Here is a 15,465-nt window from a genome sequence, read left to right as displayed (position 1 = left end):
GTTACCTATAAAATGGCGCATTGATTTTTTTTAAAGGTATCCTTGTTGGTTTATCAAGTCTCCAAGGGGGGGATGGAGTTACCTATGCCCTCAATAACCTCTGTGACCTTTTTTCTAGTGAGTGTCTGGGTTCCGATGCAAATCACATTTTAGGTTTTCACCTTTATACCTTAGGTTGATTGACTTGAACCCTTACTGTTTTGGTCCCTAAGGGTTATGAATTGCTCCCACTAGATATCCAAGTATCTCTCATCCCACTCTTTAAAAAAAAAAAAAAAAAAAAAAAATCTTTTTTGCATTTTCATAGAGATGTCAAATTCAGATGGTACAGTACATTTTGAAGGAATTTACATTTTTAGGAACACTTATCTATTGTGCAGCATTTAATTGGCTTTGTCATCAATGTGGGTGTAAAACTAGTGAACTGTAAAGAGAATGATGCTGAATGAAGAGTGGGGGAAAATTATCTATTAAGATTTAAGTGAAGTATATACCAACTTTTCATTTTCCATGATTAGCACCCTTTTGTATTTGCTATTCATGAATATACATGAGAGTGGAGTCTTCTCTTTTTGTACAAATGTTTTTACAAACAGATTTTTGCTCCATAGCTGACATTTGTTCAATGAGTAAACAAAACTTGTTTTGAGTGAAAGTAGGGCAGGGCCCCTATAGAATTTTATCTGAAAGTGAGGAAGAAGCTAGGGATCAAGGTAGAGAGGGCTGGAAAGGTCCACTGACCATGTTTGCTTCAGAGGCTGCAGGGAGAGGGACTGTTGCTATCTGCAAGTCAGGTGAGCCAATGTGCCCAGAATAATATTGCTCTAATCTACCATCACATCGCCCCATAAAGAGGAGCAGCATCAGGGAGGAGATCTGGCAAAGATTCATCCAGAGGATCCCTCATCTCTGAAGTGGGATTGCTGGTTCTCCTTTTTTAGGGTCTGTAGATTGGAAAGGGGGAACAGGAGGGAAGGAGAGAACTGGTTGGTTGTGAAAACTATTTGCTGTGGATGTGGAAACAGTGTGACATGCACCATAATATTATTTAAATGAAGAGGCCTCAACTTTATTTAAAATATTACCTAACTTGGGTAACCACCTCAAACTACCCAGTAAGGTTGTTCCACTGCAGATCTCTTAAGTGGTATACCCTGATGTACTATAAACCTGTGTGTGGTTGTGAAGGTCATGCTCCTTCGCCACCCTCAGCTCTGCTAAGGGACCCTGACTGGAAGCCCAAGTCTCCTGCGTCCAATGTGGAGAAGGAGAGAGAAGATGTGGAGTTGCAAGTAGCATGAGACACATCAGCATGCCCCCTCACCATGCTATGCTGTGACCGGGTCAATGCCCAAGTAGGCCACTAGATTACAGCGCTCTCAGTAGGACCCTTTCTAACCCGCCAACTGCACTGGAATCTGCCAAAGGTGAAATAATTAAACTCCAAAGCCAGACCCCTTGAATGCCAGGTGGAAGGTAAAAAACAAACAAACAAACAAACCCCGCACAGCAGTTTGCCAATTTTGCCATATGAGAAAAATCCTTTCCAGATGCCAAAACTGGTGATTAGCCTAGCTGCCATCATCACTGCAGACCCAGCAACTAGATTAAGAGATGGGCAGGGCTGAAACAGGGAGCCCACAAGGGTTACCCTGTCCAGGCAGAAAACTGCATCAACCCTCCCTCATGCTCCACCTGGCCCAGCACCACCCACATCAGCCAGTGGCAGGGGCAGTGGATGGTCAGGTCCAGATGCAGTGCGTTATCCTCTCACTCTCCCACCCCATGCAGTATGAGGAAGAAGGGAGGTAGGGGAGAAAGAAGCAGCCCCCACATGATGAAGTCAACCGGGATTGCAAGAGCAAAGGTACATGGAACACTGCCTCAGCTGCTGCCAGTTGAGATGCCAGAAGCTGTTGCCATTGTTCCCAGCCACATCAAAGCCCACTCCCTGGATAGTGGGGTTAACAAATATTTACTTGAATGAGAGGTGAAGTGTCTCCCCTCTTGATTTATGTCCTCCTTCCATCAATGTACCTCCTTTTCCTCTACAGGCAATGTCTGTCCTTAACCTACTTATGCCATCCACCTCTAGCTTCCCATTCAATCTGAGCAAGAGAATTGTGTCTGGAGGAAGTGGGAGTGTATGTTTACTGTGTTAACTTTTCATTCACACTCCCCATATTTTAAGTTTTTGCTTGAATAGTTGTAGCTTAATGTTTGCTAAAATTATTCCAAATTTTTTTGAAACAAATATGTTAGGATGGGGGAAACTATTTTACTGTTAAAGTAATTCATGGGTGACATGAGGTGAGCATTTCTAATTTTTGAGTGTTTGGAGTACTAAAACATTTCACTGTACAGTGAATTGTTTGAGCATTAAAGCTCATAGTTGGGCTATTTGTTATATTTCTCCAGTTGGTTTACTGACAGACCTTTCAGAATTCTGCAAGATCACACAAACATAATGTGTTGGTATTAAAAGAATAGAAAAATTGTTTTAAACAAGCTTAAAAATTAAATTGCAGAATACTAGCAGTAGTAACACCCTCTTTAGATGTATCAGATCTTTCATCCCCCAGGTTTTATGAGCAGACTTTACTTTAGCAGCAGTGTTAGTGTAGCCTAGCCTTTTAAGCCAGGCCAATATACTGCCCTTTTCCACAACAGATAGCATATGTTCACGAGAATACACAACCTTTTGCCTTTACAGGTCATACAAATCTACAATAATGTTAAACTATGAATAGATATAAGTAGGAAGATGTGGCCATTGCAGCCTACAAATTTTTAGATTTCATATGCGTACAAAGATGCAGATGAATGCAAACATAGTATAAACAAATGCAACAATAAAAATGTAGTCAGACTGAAAGTTTTGATGTATTGACTTGCGTTAGCACTAGGTTGTCATTGATACTGCCTTCCTGCTGAATGCCAATCCTTGAGTACTGAGGGTAGCATTTTGGTGGTTGCTCTAGCTTTGTCTTGCAGGCCCTTGCCCACTCCCATAAAATATTATATAACTGAAGCCAAATGGTCTCAAAAAAAGGCAGTAAATGTTCTCTTTGAAGATCAGACAGTCATTGCAGAGTTTCACCAAAGAGCACATTGTGTCCTTGAATGTTGTCCTCATTCACATCCACCTCCATTTTCTGTTCTTCCCTGCTGCTACTAGATAAGTGCTCTTTTTTTTTTTTAGCATGGAAGAGGATGTTTGTTTTGATTAAAGTAATTCTCTTCACATTACCTGTGTATTACCTACCTTTCTAAAAAGTCACTCAAAATAAGTTCGGGGAGAACAGGGGACGAAACTGTACCAGTGAAACAGTCCGGTTGCAGATCCCTTTCACTATGAGAATACAACTAAGGGTCTGTATTGGGCAGTACAACAATGGGACCTTGCATATATCCTACCTGTGTTGGGGAATGAAGGGGAGAGACACGATGAGCATGATATAAATATTAATAAAGTCTGTGGCCATCTGTGTAGCCCTGGCTTCAGCTGAATCTACAGGGCGTGTGGGGAAAATGTTGACAAGTTTGAAGTTCTCCAAGTTGCTTCACAGGGAACTTTTCACCTCTGTCATGCTGCTCCTGTTATTACTGTTCCACTCCTCTGAGCAGCATGATGCTGCCTGATGTTTGGATCAGGCCCTCGCTGAATGCATGTTGCCAGTCTGTTAGTCTTTGCTACCAGTTCTTTGCCTGTTGCCCCCTCAGGAAGGAAAGGGAGAAACACACATAAAATACATCTGATATTTTAAAAAGTGGGGTCCACGTACATAGCCACAATGTAATGGTCCTTTGCTCATACTACTTTGAGGGGGCAGTTGTCTGTCAGCGTGTCCTAATCCAAGAGCTTTCTCCCAGAGTTTTCATGCAAAACCTTGATGATGACTTTAGCATTGTAGAGGCAGATTAACTTCCCATAAGAATGGTTTGTGTGACAGATATGCCAGTCTGCTCATATAAATGATATGAGCACATGAGGTCGCCATTAAGGCTTTGTGCGACAGCATGAATTTGAAGCTGGGCTATGTATTGCTTTTTGGTATCTGTTGGAGAGAGAAGTGAAAGCCTGATGGGAGTGTGTTATTGACTGTGTTGTAGGCAATGTGAAAGTAGCAAGGAATGCAGGAGACTTTCCCCTTAATTTATTTCCATGTTTTTAAGGTGTTGAGAGGGTGGGATGCATCGTGATACAACCTTAACTGTTTCAAAATGTATGTTTTTGGTTTTTTTAATATAAACTAAGCTAGAATATAACCCAACCTCTCATGGATGGAGAGGGGACCACACACGCCCTTCCCAGTTAGTTCATATTGATGTGATGAGATAATTCTGTATCTGCCCTCAGCCTCTATTACAATAATTTGATTCAGTCCTCCCCCAGCCACTGTTTTAATTGCTCTTCCAAAGAGGAAAAAGAAGCAATACCATGTGATGGTGACTAATTACATAGAGGTAATAAAAATAGCAGACACTCAGCAAATAATTTGCAAATAATCAACATGTTGGAATTTGTCAGCATGAAATGGTACTTAAAGAATTTTGAATAGCAAACAAATTCTGTAAAAAATTGAAGTCTGTTCAAACAATTCATGAACAGAAATAAGGGTGATACTGAATGGAAACACTTATTTGCTACAGCTGTTCACAGAGCTAGCAACACACTGTCATGTAGCTTTTTAAAGCCCCCCCTCCCGTGTTTAGATGATCTTTCAAATAGCTATTGGGGAATATTTTTTCCAATACCAGTTCAATATGTAACTTACAAATATCCAGCCTTTTTTCCTCAATGGGTGGGAGCCAACATGGCTAGCTTTGTTCACATTCATGTCCAAATTTGTAGCTGCATCTACAAAGCCATTGCTGCTTCCTATGAACTGATTTTATCTCCCTATGAACTATTTTACCTTAATGTAAATGTAACATGCTTCTAATTTACTGTTACATTGATTATGGCAGTCCAGAGAAATAAGTTTGTGTCATTTGTAGAACTGGCTGATTTTTTTTAAACAAAAAAATGCTGTTTCAATAAAATAGAATTTTTTGTGAGAGGTTATTTTTCATCTTTTTTGCATTTATATTGAAACAAAAAATCATATTGTCATTGAGAACCTCTTTTTTTTTTTTTTAACACAAATTAATTTTTTTCAGTTTTGTCAAGTTTTCACGGGAAATGACATACGTTTCCTGACTAGCTCTGATAATTTATCCCCTTTTCTCCATCATTACTGCGAAAACACTGTCTGGTCCATGCTCTGGTGCTTCTGATCTCAGCTTACCTACTGTAACCTGCTTCACTTTGGTCTTCCTCACTGTCATCTCTCTGTTTTATTTAATATGTTCAAAATGCTGCTGTCAGTAGCATCTTCCTATTGTTACTCTGACCATACCTTGTCACCTTCAGTCTTTTTCTATTGACTTCCCCTGTTCTCCTACATTTAGTTTAAACTTCTCACTTTCAAAACACTCCAATGACATTACCACCTACATCTGACCTAATTTCCTTCTCCTGTACATCCCTTCCCACTCCCTGTGCTCTGCTCAAGCTTCTCTCCTGACTACTTTTTTGTCACCCTCACCCACTCCAAAGTTTCTTTTGTTTGTAACAGGTTCTCAGTTAAAACTCATCATGAACCTTTTGTCCTCCTTCAGATCACTACCAAAAATCCACCTGCTTAGCCAAGCAAATCTGCTTTAATATTCATGCACTACTACCCATAGTTTGTAGTATGTACTACACTTACTTATGCGTTCAAACTGTAAGTTCTTTGGGGGCAAGGACGTGTTTATTTGCATGTGCTATAGATGGCACTTAGAATAATTATTTCTAAGTTACTATATAAGTTAATAATATCATACTCACTGAATCAGATCTACTGTGCCTGGCTGTTTAAAGACAACTGCAATTATTGAAAAGGTAGTGCTAAGTACTCTATATATGTAATTGGTTTTAAATACTAGTGGGAGAGTAATAAGTCTATTAAATGAACATTTGTTAAATAGAATTCAACAAAAGGCTCACACAAAATGGAGCCGTTAGTTTTTTCATTATAAATGCAGCCAGATAAAACATTTGAAATACATCCATTTGTTAGGATAACAATTCTGAACCAGAATCTGTTTCGTCATAGAATCATAGAACTGAAAGAGACCTCGAGAGGTCATCTAGTCCAGTCCCCTGCACTCAAGGCAGGACTAAGTATTATCTGTACCATCCCTGACAGGTGTTTGTCCAACCTGCTCTTAAAAATTTCCAACGATGGAGATTCCACAACCTCCCTAGGCAATTTAGTCCAGTGCTTAACCACGCTGACAGGAAGTTTTTCCTAATGTCCAACCTAAACCTCCCTTGCTGCAATTTAAGCCCATTGCTTCTTGTCCTATCCTCAGAGGTTAAGAACAACAATTTTTCTCCCTCCTCCTTGTAACAACCTTTTATGTATTTGAAAACTGTTATCATGTCCCATCTCAGTCTTCTCTTTTCTAGACTATACAAACCCAATTTTTTCAATCTTCCCTCATAGGTCATGTTTTCTAGACCTTTAATCATTTTCATTGCTCTTCTCTGGACTTTCTCCAATTTGTTCACATCTTTCCTGAAATGTGGCGCCCAGAACTGGACACGATACTCCAGTTGAGGCCTAATCAGAGTGGAATAGAGCGGAAGAATTACTTCATGTGTCTTGCTTACAATACTCTTGATAATACAACCCAGAATGATGTTTGCTTTTTTTTGCAACAGTGTTACACTGACTCATATTTAGCTTGTGATCCACTATGACCCCTAGATCCCTTTCAGCAGTACTCCTTCCTAGGCAGTCATTTCCCATTTTGTATGTATGCAACTGATTGTTCCTTCCTAAGTGGAGTACTTTGCATTTGTCCTTATTGAATTTCATCCTGTTTACTTCAGACCATTTCTCCAGTTTGTCCAGATCATTTTGAATTTTAATCCTGTCCTCCAAAGCACTTGCAGACCCTCCTAGCTTTGTATTGTCTGCAAACTTTATAAGTGTACTCTCTATGCCATTATCTAAATCATTGATGAAAATATTGAACAGAACCGGACCCAGAACCGATCCCTGCGGGACCCCACTCATTATGCCCTTCCTGGGAACGATTTTCCAACCAGTTATGCACCCACCTTATAGTAGCTCCATCTAGGTTGTATTTCCCTAGTTTGTTTATGAGAAGGTCATGCGGGACAGTATCAAAAGTCTTACTAAAGTCAAGATATACCACATCTACCACTTACCCCCTATCCACAAGGCTTGTTACCCCCATCAAAGAAAACTATCAGATTGGTTTGACACGATTTGTTCTTGACAAATCCATGCTGACTGTTACTTATTACTTCATTATCTTCTAGGTGTTTGCAAATTGATTTTTTAAATTATTTGTCCCATTATTTTTCCGGGTACAGAAGTTAAGCTGACTGGTCTGTAATTCCCCGCGTTGTCCTTATTTCCCTTTTTATAGATGGGCACTATATTTGCCCTTTTCCAGTCTTCTGGAATGTCTCCCATCTTCCATGACTTTTCAAAGATAATTACCAATGGCTCAGATATCTCCTCAGTCAGCTCCTTGAGTATTCTAGGATGCATTTCATCAGGCCCTGTTGATTTGAAGACATCTAACTTGTCTAAGTAATTTTTGACTTGTTCTTTCCCTATTTTAGACTCTGATCCTACCTCATTTTCACTGGCATTCACTATGTTAGACGTCCAATTGCCACCAATTTTCTTGATGAAAACTGAAACAAAGAAGTCATTAAGCACCTCTGCCATATCCACATTTTCTGTTGTCTTTCCCCCGTCATTGAGTAATGGGCCTACTCAGTCCTTGGTCTTCCTCTTGCTTCTAATGTATTTGTAAAATGTTTTCTTGTTACCCTTTATGTCCCTAGCTAGTTTGATCTCATTTTGTGCCTTTGCCTTTCTAATTTTGTCCCTACATACTTGTGTTATTTGTTTATGTTCAGCCTTCGTAATTTGACCGAGTTTCCACTTTTTGTAAGGCTCTTTTTTTCAGTTTTAGATCATTGAAATCTCTTGGTTAAGCCGGGTGGTCTCTTGCCATCCTTCCTATCTTTCCTATGCAGTGGGATAGTTTGCTCTTGTGCTCTCGTGCCATTAATAGTGTCTCTCTGAAAAACTGCCAACTATCTTCAATTGTTTTTCCCCTTACACTTGCTTCCCATGGGATTTTATCTACCAACTCCCTGAGTTTGCTAAAGTCTGCCTTCTTGAAATCCATTGTCTTTATTGTGCTGTTCTCCCTCGAACTCTTCCATTTCATGATCATTTTCACCCAAGTTGCCTTCCACTTTCAAATTCTCAACCAGTTCCTCCCTATTTGTCAAAATCAAATCTAGAACAGCCTCCCCCTAGTAGCTTTCTCCACCTTCTGAAATAAAATATTGTTTCCAGTACATTCCAAGAACTTGTTGGATAATTTGTGCCCTGCTGTGTTATTTTTCCCAACAGATGTCTGAGTAGTTGAAGTCCCCCATCACCACCAAGTCCTGTGCTTTGGATGATTTCGTTAGTTGTTTGAAAAAAGCCTCATACACGTCTTCTTTCTGGTGTGGTGGTCTGTAGTAGACAGGGCCGGCTCCAGCGTTTTTGCTGCCCCAAGCGGCGGGGGGAGGGGAAGCCGCGATCGGTGGCACTTCGGCGGCAGCTTTACTGCCGCTGCTTCATTCTTCGGCAGCAGTTCGGCGGCAGGTCCTTCCCTCCGAGAGGGACTGAGGGACCCGCCGCCGAAGAGCTGGACATGCCGCCTCTTTCTGTTAGCCGCCCCAAGCACCTGCTTGCTGCGCTGGGGCCTGGAGTCGGCTCTGGTAGTAGACCACTATCATGACATCACCCTTGTTTTTTACCCCTTTTATCCTTACCCAGAGACTTTCAACAAGTCTGTCTCTTATTTCTATCTCAGCCTCAGTCCAAGTGTATACATTTTTAATATATAAGGCAACACCTCCTCCCTTTTTTCCCTGCCTGTCCTTCCTGAGCAAGCTGTACCCTTCTATACCAATATTCCAGTCATGCGTATTATCCCACCAAGTCTCCATGATGCCAACTACGTCATAGTTGTGTTTATTAGCATTTCGAGTTCTTCCTGCTTATTCCCCATACTTCTCGCATTAGTATACAGACATCTATGATACTGATTTGATTTCCCCCCTCCCCCACCCCCCCAGTTCTGTCTTGTCTCTCCCTTTCTGCTATAACAGCCCATGCATCCCGCAGATCCCGTCCATGTCGGCTCCTGCCCCGGGATTTTGACCTCGACGAGGAGGAGACGAATACGTCGGAGGTGCTATCTCTAGCCTCCCTACAGCGACCGTGGCTACGACACCTCGGTGATGGTGACGGTCGGGACATACTCCGAGCCTGGCACGCGCCGTGGTATGAGTGGCGGTGCCGATGGCGTCGTGACCTGCTATCACTCCGGCTGGAGGAGGAGTGTCGACGCTTCCTGTCCCGGTGCTTACGGCTCCTGCAGGCCAAGGAAGATTCCGGTGACTCGCGGTCAGGCGACCCCGACAACGGAGTGGAGATCTGACGCGGGCTCCGGGAAGGCCCCGGGGATCGAGCAGGGACCTCAACCTCCGACCTAGCCGGGGAGGGCTGGGCGCCCAGCGGCGGCTTTCCTCGGGACCGGGGGCCCAACTCGGGCGGCATGCCCGGTACCGGCAGGACGAGGATGTCGCGCGCTGCCTGAGCTGCCTCCGGCGTCGACGGGATTCTCATCGTCGGAGAGGCACGCACGGATGGGGCCGGACTACTCTGCTCCACTCGAGTCGGAGGTCTGGGCCCCAAGGAGGATCGTGGGCTGCCCAACTCGGGTCCGGCCTCACCCCTGTCCTTGTCTCGGTGCCGCTGGGTCTTGCCTTGCTTCTTGGCGGGGGAGGAAAGGAAAGGCGCTGCAGCAATGCTGGAGCACAAGTTCCGACTACCTTCACTGGCGGCAAGAAGGAACTGAGGGTGGGGGGAGCGCGCAGCCCCCTTTATGGCGCGATATAGAGGCGCCACTCCAGGGGTCGCAGCAGGGCTCCCCCACTATGGGTACTGCTAAGGGAAAAACTTCTGGTACCGGTGCACGTGGCAAGCACGCACACCTACTGTGGAATACACATGAGCAATCACTCGAAGAAGAACTACTTCCTTTTATTTGTTTTAAACCTGCTGCCCATTAATTTCATTTGGTGGCCTCTAGTTCTTACATTATGGGAACAAGTAAATAACTTTTCCTTATTCACTTTCTCCACACCACTCAAGATTTTATATACCTCTATCACAGGGGTTCTCAAACTGGGGGTCAGGACCCCTCAGGGGTCGTGAGGTTATTACATGGGGGGGTCGCGAGCTGTCCGCCTCCACCCCAAACCCCGCTTTGCCTCCAGCATTTATAATGGTGTTAAATATATTTAAAAGTGCTTTTAATTTATAAGGGGGGGGTCACACTCAGAGGCTTGCTATATGAAAGGGGTCACCAGTAAAAAAGTTTGAGAGCCACTGCTCTATCATATCCCCCCTGAGTCTCCTCTTTTCCAAGCTGAAAAGTCCTAGCCTTTTTAATTTCTCCTCATATGGGACCCGTTCCAAACCCCTAATCATTTTAATTGCCCTTCTCTGAACCTTTTCTAATGCCAGTATAACTTTTTTGAGATGAGGAGACTACATCTGTACACAGTATTCAAGATGTGGGCATACCATGGATTTATATAAGGGCAATAAGATATTCTCCGTCTTATTCTCTATCCCTTTTTGAATGATTCCTAACATCCTGTTTGCTTTTTTGACTGCCGCTGCACACTGCGTGGACGTCAGAGAACTATCCATGATGACTCCAAGATCTCTTTCCTGATTAGTTGTAGCTAAATTAACCCCCATCATATTGTATGTATAGTTGGGGTTATTTTTTTCAATATGCATTACTTTACATTTAGCCACATGAAATTTCATTTGCCATTTTGTTGCCCAATTGCTTAGTTTTGTAAGATCTTTTTGAAGTTCTTCACAGTCTGCTTTGGTCTTAACTATCTTGAGCAGTTTAGTATCATCTGCAAACTTTGCCACCTCACTGTTTACCCCTTTCTCCAGATCATTTATGAGATTGGTCCTAGGACTGACCCTTGGGGAACACCACTAGTTACCCTTCTCCATTCCGAAAATTTACCATTTATTCCTATCCTTTGTTCCCTGTCTTTTAACCGGTTCTCAATCCATTAAAGGATCTTCCCTCTTATCCCATGACAACTTAATTTACGTCAGAGCCTTTGGTGATGGACCTTGTCAAAGGCTTTCTGGAAATCTAAGTACACTATGTCCACTGGATCCCCCTTGTCCACATGTTTGTTGACCCCTTCAAAGAACTCTAATAGATTAGTAAGACATGATTTCTCTTTACAGAAATCATGTTAACTTTTGCCCAACAATTTATATTCTACTATGTATCTGACAATTTTATTCTTTACGACTGTTTCAACTAATTTGCGTGGTACTGAAGTTAGACTTACTGGTCTGTAATTGCCGGGATCACCTCTAGAGCCCTTTTTAAATATTGGAGTTACATTAGCTATCTTCCAGTCATTCGGTACAGAAGCGGATTTAAAGGACAGGTTACAAACCCTAGTTAATAGTTCCGCAATTTCACATTTGAGTCCTTTCAGAACTCTTGGGTGAATGCCATCTGGTCCCGGTGACTTGTTACTGTTAAGTTTATCAATTAATTCCAAAACCTCCTCTAGTGACACTTCAATCTGTGACAATTCCTCAGATTTGTCACCTACAAAGGACGGCTCAGGTTTGGGAATCTCCCCAACATCCTCAGCCGTGAAGACTGAGAAAGCAAAGAATTCATTTAGTTTCTCCACAATGACTTTATCGTCTTTAAGTGCTCCTTTTGTATCTTGGTCATCCAGGGGCCCCACTGGTTGTTTAGCAGGCTTCCTGCTTCTGATGTACTTAAAAAACATTTTGTTATTACCTAGGTGGAAAGGCCTTAAAAGCCAGAGGCTAAGTGACCAAGAGGAGCTAGCAAACAGGGGACTGCAAACGGGAGTTTATGGGAGGGAGACGTAATAAAATTGCTATGGTTAGGAAGGGCCGCACTGCCAGTGCCAACACTGCTCCTGTCTCCTCCACCTGCGCCTGTATCCAGACAGAGAACCTAACCATGGATGCCTCTACCCAGATCCTGATGTGGATTTGCAGAGACTGTGGCTTGCATTTCCCACTCTCAGAAAGCCAGGCTGGGGGGACCATCCAGTGTGAGAGGTGCCTGCTAGTGGAATCTCTCAGGAAGCAGGTGGGAGAGCTACAGGAGAAGGTGGCTAGGCTGAGGAGCATCTGTGCACACGAAGAATTCCTTGACAGTATTCATATGGAGACTTCCAAGGCTGAGGACACTATCCAGCTAGAGAGGACTACTGTCATGCCACTGGGGGAGGAGGATATGACTCTGGTACAGGGAGGACACTGGCTGCTGGTTACTTCTGGCAGCAGGTAGTGCTCCACCCCTACTCCCAACCCACCCACCATGGTGATGGAGAATCACTATGCTGCCCTGTCAACGAGTAAGGAATCACCCCCAAAGGTTGAAGAGGAGAAGCCATGTACCTCCAAGGCTGGAAGGATCATAGCCACCACTCCCAGAAGGAAACATAGGGTAGTGGTGGTTGGAGACTCTCTTCTGAGGGGGACGGAGGCATCCATCTGTTGCCCTGACATGGCATCCCGGGAGGTATGCTGACTGCCAGGGGCCTATATCCGAGACGTTATGGAGGGATTGTCGAGGATCATCTGGCCCTCTGACTACTACCCCATGCTACTCATCTATGTGGGCACTAATGATACTGCAAGGTATGACCCTCAACAGATCAGAAGTGACTACAGGGTTCTGGGAGCACATTTGGCAACAGACTGGCTAACCTAGTCAGAAGGGCTTTAAACTAGGTTCGACGGGCACAGGTGAGCAAAGCCCACAGGTAAGTCAAAAACATGGAGACCTGGAAGGAGGGTCGGAATCTGCGGGATGCATGTAAACATATAATCAGAAATCTGTGGTTTCAGTGATTGGGACCAGGAAAAAGTTTGTATAGATGGTGACAGGTCGTCCTTTGTATCTGTGTTTATTTTTGGTGATGGTGGGTCCTCTTTGTAGTTCATATATATCAGATCTCATAACTTCTTTTGGCAGTCTAGTTTGGCCCCACCCTCGCCATAAATTCATCAATACCACTCTGCATATTAGATGGAATCAGGTGAGAGTAATGTGAAATGTTTCAGTGTGAAACAGAGGGGATTTTGTGGTAGGTATCTTGCCCCAAAAGCTCTTGCGCCAGTCCTTCCACAGCTTGAGCAGAATCTTCACCAAGTTCATGTGACTCAAAAAAACCTCCAAGATTATTTCATAGACTCCCCAGATTATCCTGATTGAATGGAGGATTAGGTCAACCCAACTAAATGAGTTACTGTCTTCCCATATAATGGTTGTGGTCACATTGTTTCCCAGTACACAAAACACATGTAACCCCACTAAGTCTTGCACCTGAGAGGGAACACTTTGTGACATTTAGCCCATTCCCTTTTCAGTTGTGCCAGCCAATACCCTATGAGATGAATCTAGTCTTTAATCATGAGCCTTTCTAGAAAGAGTGATCTCTCTACTTCATTAAACTTCCCTCTGTGAAACAGCCCACACTTGAGGTTTGGATGTGGGGGGAAAAGCTTCAGAAACAACCTCTGGGCGGTAGATATATATGACAGCTAGCAAAGCATATGACCGTTTAGAGTACACTTTTCAATAGTGAAATCCCATTTTCAGAAGTGATTTAGGAACCTGAACTCAGTGAGATTTGGGGCTTGTCTCCACAAGGAAATAGCAATTCTGGAATAACTGTTTTGCAATAACTATTATGGAATAACTCCCTGCATAGATCTATTCCAGAAGACAAGTGATGTAATTCCAGAATAGTGTCCATATGGGGGAGTTATTCTGTTATAGCTAAATTATACCAAAATAGCTGTGCTGGTCAGTTTCTCCCGTGACGTTTGAAAATGGGACTTAGACTCCTAACTCACTTAAGCTGTTTAGAAAATTTTACCTTCAACATAATTTCTGATTCACAGGCTCATCTGACCCATTTTACCTCTGTATCTAACTCTCCATTAAAGCCACTTATCCTTAACACTTCTGAGATTATTGCCTCTTCACTTCTAACTTCCCATATGATTTCAGCTTCCAAGTCACGATATCACTTTTGCTGCTCTTCTGTGAATCTCTTTCAGTAAGATACAATTTCATCACTGTGGAGTGTGATCAGAGTTTCTGAGGCAAGAACTGTGCATGGTATCCTAGGTGTGGTGCAATGTAAAGGACTAATATAATCTGCTCTACTTGATGGGAAATTTCTCTGTATATAAAACCCGGAAATGGAATTGGCTTGTATTTGGCAGTAGTATAGCACTGAGTACTTAAATGTATCACTGATTGCCACCGAATATCTTCACATAATGCCTTTCTAGATAATAGTTCCCTAATCTATGTCTGTTGTGTATTCTTTCCTAAATGTGTTAATTTTAAACTTCTGCATCTTAAATTTCATCCCACACTTGTCTGCACAAATCCTCAAGCTTTCCGTATTCATTTGTGTTTTCTATCTTTTTTTGTGTAGTCTCATATAACTGTTTTTTTTTGTCAGAAAAAATTGTTATTCTATAATCTGTTAGCTCTTTGGTAAATCTGTGCATGTTTTTGTTTCTTTGCAGAGAGTGATAACGAACTCTCAAGTGGTACTGGTGACGTGTCTAAGGATTGTCCTGAGAAGGTCTTGTATTCCTGGGGAGAATTACTGGGGAGATGGTAAATATTAACTTTCTCATTTAGATTTTTATATACTGAACCTTTTCACCCTTCAGAAGAGCAGATAACGGCTCATAAAACAGTATAAGGCCTAAAATTCCTTCAGCTTAAATTTTTAATTATCTTTCTCCATTTAAAAAAACTCCAAACATTTTAGTTATGATTAAAAAGTAGATATGCTCCATATGCAAACATGTATTTAAACCCAGAGCGTAAAGGATTAGCACTTGTATTTTTAATTGGTGGTTATTCTGGGGATCTCTCTCCCAGTGCTTCCATGAAAGCCTTGGTCCCTGTGTTACTGCATTTTCAGAGATTTATTTGACTAATTATTCTCCTCAATCTTGGTGTTAAAAATGGTTCATTTCATGCTTTTCCCCCTCTCATCCTGTTTAAATGCTTATCTTTATAGCCTGATTTATTCATTTGTACTAGATTTGTCCATTCCCAAATCTTTCCTTCTTATGATGTTACATGTTGTGAATTATGGTTTCATTGGTATTGATTCTGTCTGTCGATCCTATACATGACAGTATCCCAAGGGGACACTGATCTGTTTTCTCAGATGCCAAGCAGAGGTGT

The 15,465-nt window shown here is 42.5% G+C and overlaps 1 protein-coding gene across 1 annotated transcript in view; it reads left to right on the top strand.

Moving 5' to 3' along the window:
- Positions 1-15,465, top strand: part of RABGAP1L (RAB GTPase activating protein 1 like) — a 525,385-nt gene that overhangs the window by 152,348 nt on the left and 357,572 nt on the right. Inside the window, exon 12 of the mRNA XM_065408876.1 lies at positions 14,790-14,883. Within this exon, the coding sequence (XP_065264948.1) occupies positions 14,790-14,883 (94 nt within the window). The remainder of the gene's footprint in view (positions 1-14,789; positions 14,884-15,465) is intronic.

Source organism: Emys orbicularis, chromosome 8 (genome assembly GCF_028017835.1).
Source record: "Emys orbicularis isolate rEmyOrb1 chromosome 8, rEmyOrb1.hap1, whole genome shotgun sequence".
In the NCBI taxonomy this organism is placed as follows: Eukaryota; Metazoa; Chordata; order Testudines; family Emydidae; genus Emys; species Emys orbicularis.
The sequence above is the reverse complement of the archived record's forward strand: the minus strand, read 5'-3'. Positions and strand labels throughout refer to the sequence as shown.